Consider the following 622-nt stretch of genomic DNA (forward strand, 5'->3'; position numbering starts at 1 on the left):
CTACATTTTCTGGCTGATTCTTTGTTTTCGATTTGATGGAACTTCCTTGTTGTCCCTATGCTACCGATGAACTTGATTGTGATGGTCCCTCCTAGGTTCCACTCGTGTTAGTAGTTTATGTCTTCATACGCATCGTCCAAACGTCATCAGGCAGACGGCCAGAAAGTCTAAAACGTTCAAGATGTCGAGCCATGTCGTGTCTGTTGATTCTAAATCTCCTTTCATACACTCCATCGATCGCAGGTGGTTCTCCACGGCCATCCCCTTGGTTCTCTGGTCTCAATTCTTCTTTCGTCTCACTACTGCTGTTTGACATTAATGGCGGCATCGTATCGTTAGCATCACTACTCGAGAACCCGCTATCCCCTTCTTCGTTAAGCAAATTTTGGAAGACCTCGTCATTTTGTCGCGACATTCTTTGTGGAGACGTTGCTCTTTTATTAGTAATCGTAAAAATCATGACTCCTCTAAATATGAGTAATGAGTCATGTGCTGATTCTAATAATCAACAAACCTAAGTCTATCAGATCATTCTGATAAACTGTAATAAGCTGTAATAAACTCGAATAAACCTACGTTTCACTCTACCTAGTGTGTTCCGACCACATATTTAGAGAGATAT

General features: G+C 41.5%; 1 protein-coding gene across 1 annotated transcript; it reads right to left on the reverse strand.

Moving 5' to 3' along the window:
* Positions 1–115: 115 nt before the first annotated feature.
* SARC_18116 (hypothetical protein) lies at positions 116–415 on the reverse strand (the record flags this gene model as incomplete). Its single annotated transcript, XM_014287801.1, has 1 exon — positions 116–415. The coding sequence occupies one exon, from the start codon at positions 413–415 to the stop codon at positions 116–118; it is 300 nt and encodes a 99-aa protein (XP_014143276.1).
* Positions 416–622: the final 207 nt, after the last annotated feature.

The sequence above is a fragment of the Sphaeroforma arctica genome (genome assembly GCF_001186125.1).
Source record: "Sphaeroforma arctica JP610 unplaced genomic scaffold supercont1.13874, whole genome shotgun sequence".
In the NCBI taxonomy this organism is placed as follows: domain Eukaryota; class Ichthyosporea; order Ichthyophonida; genus Sphaeroforma; species Sphaeroforma arctica.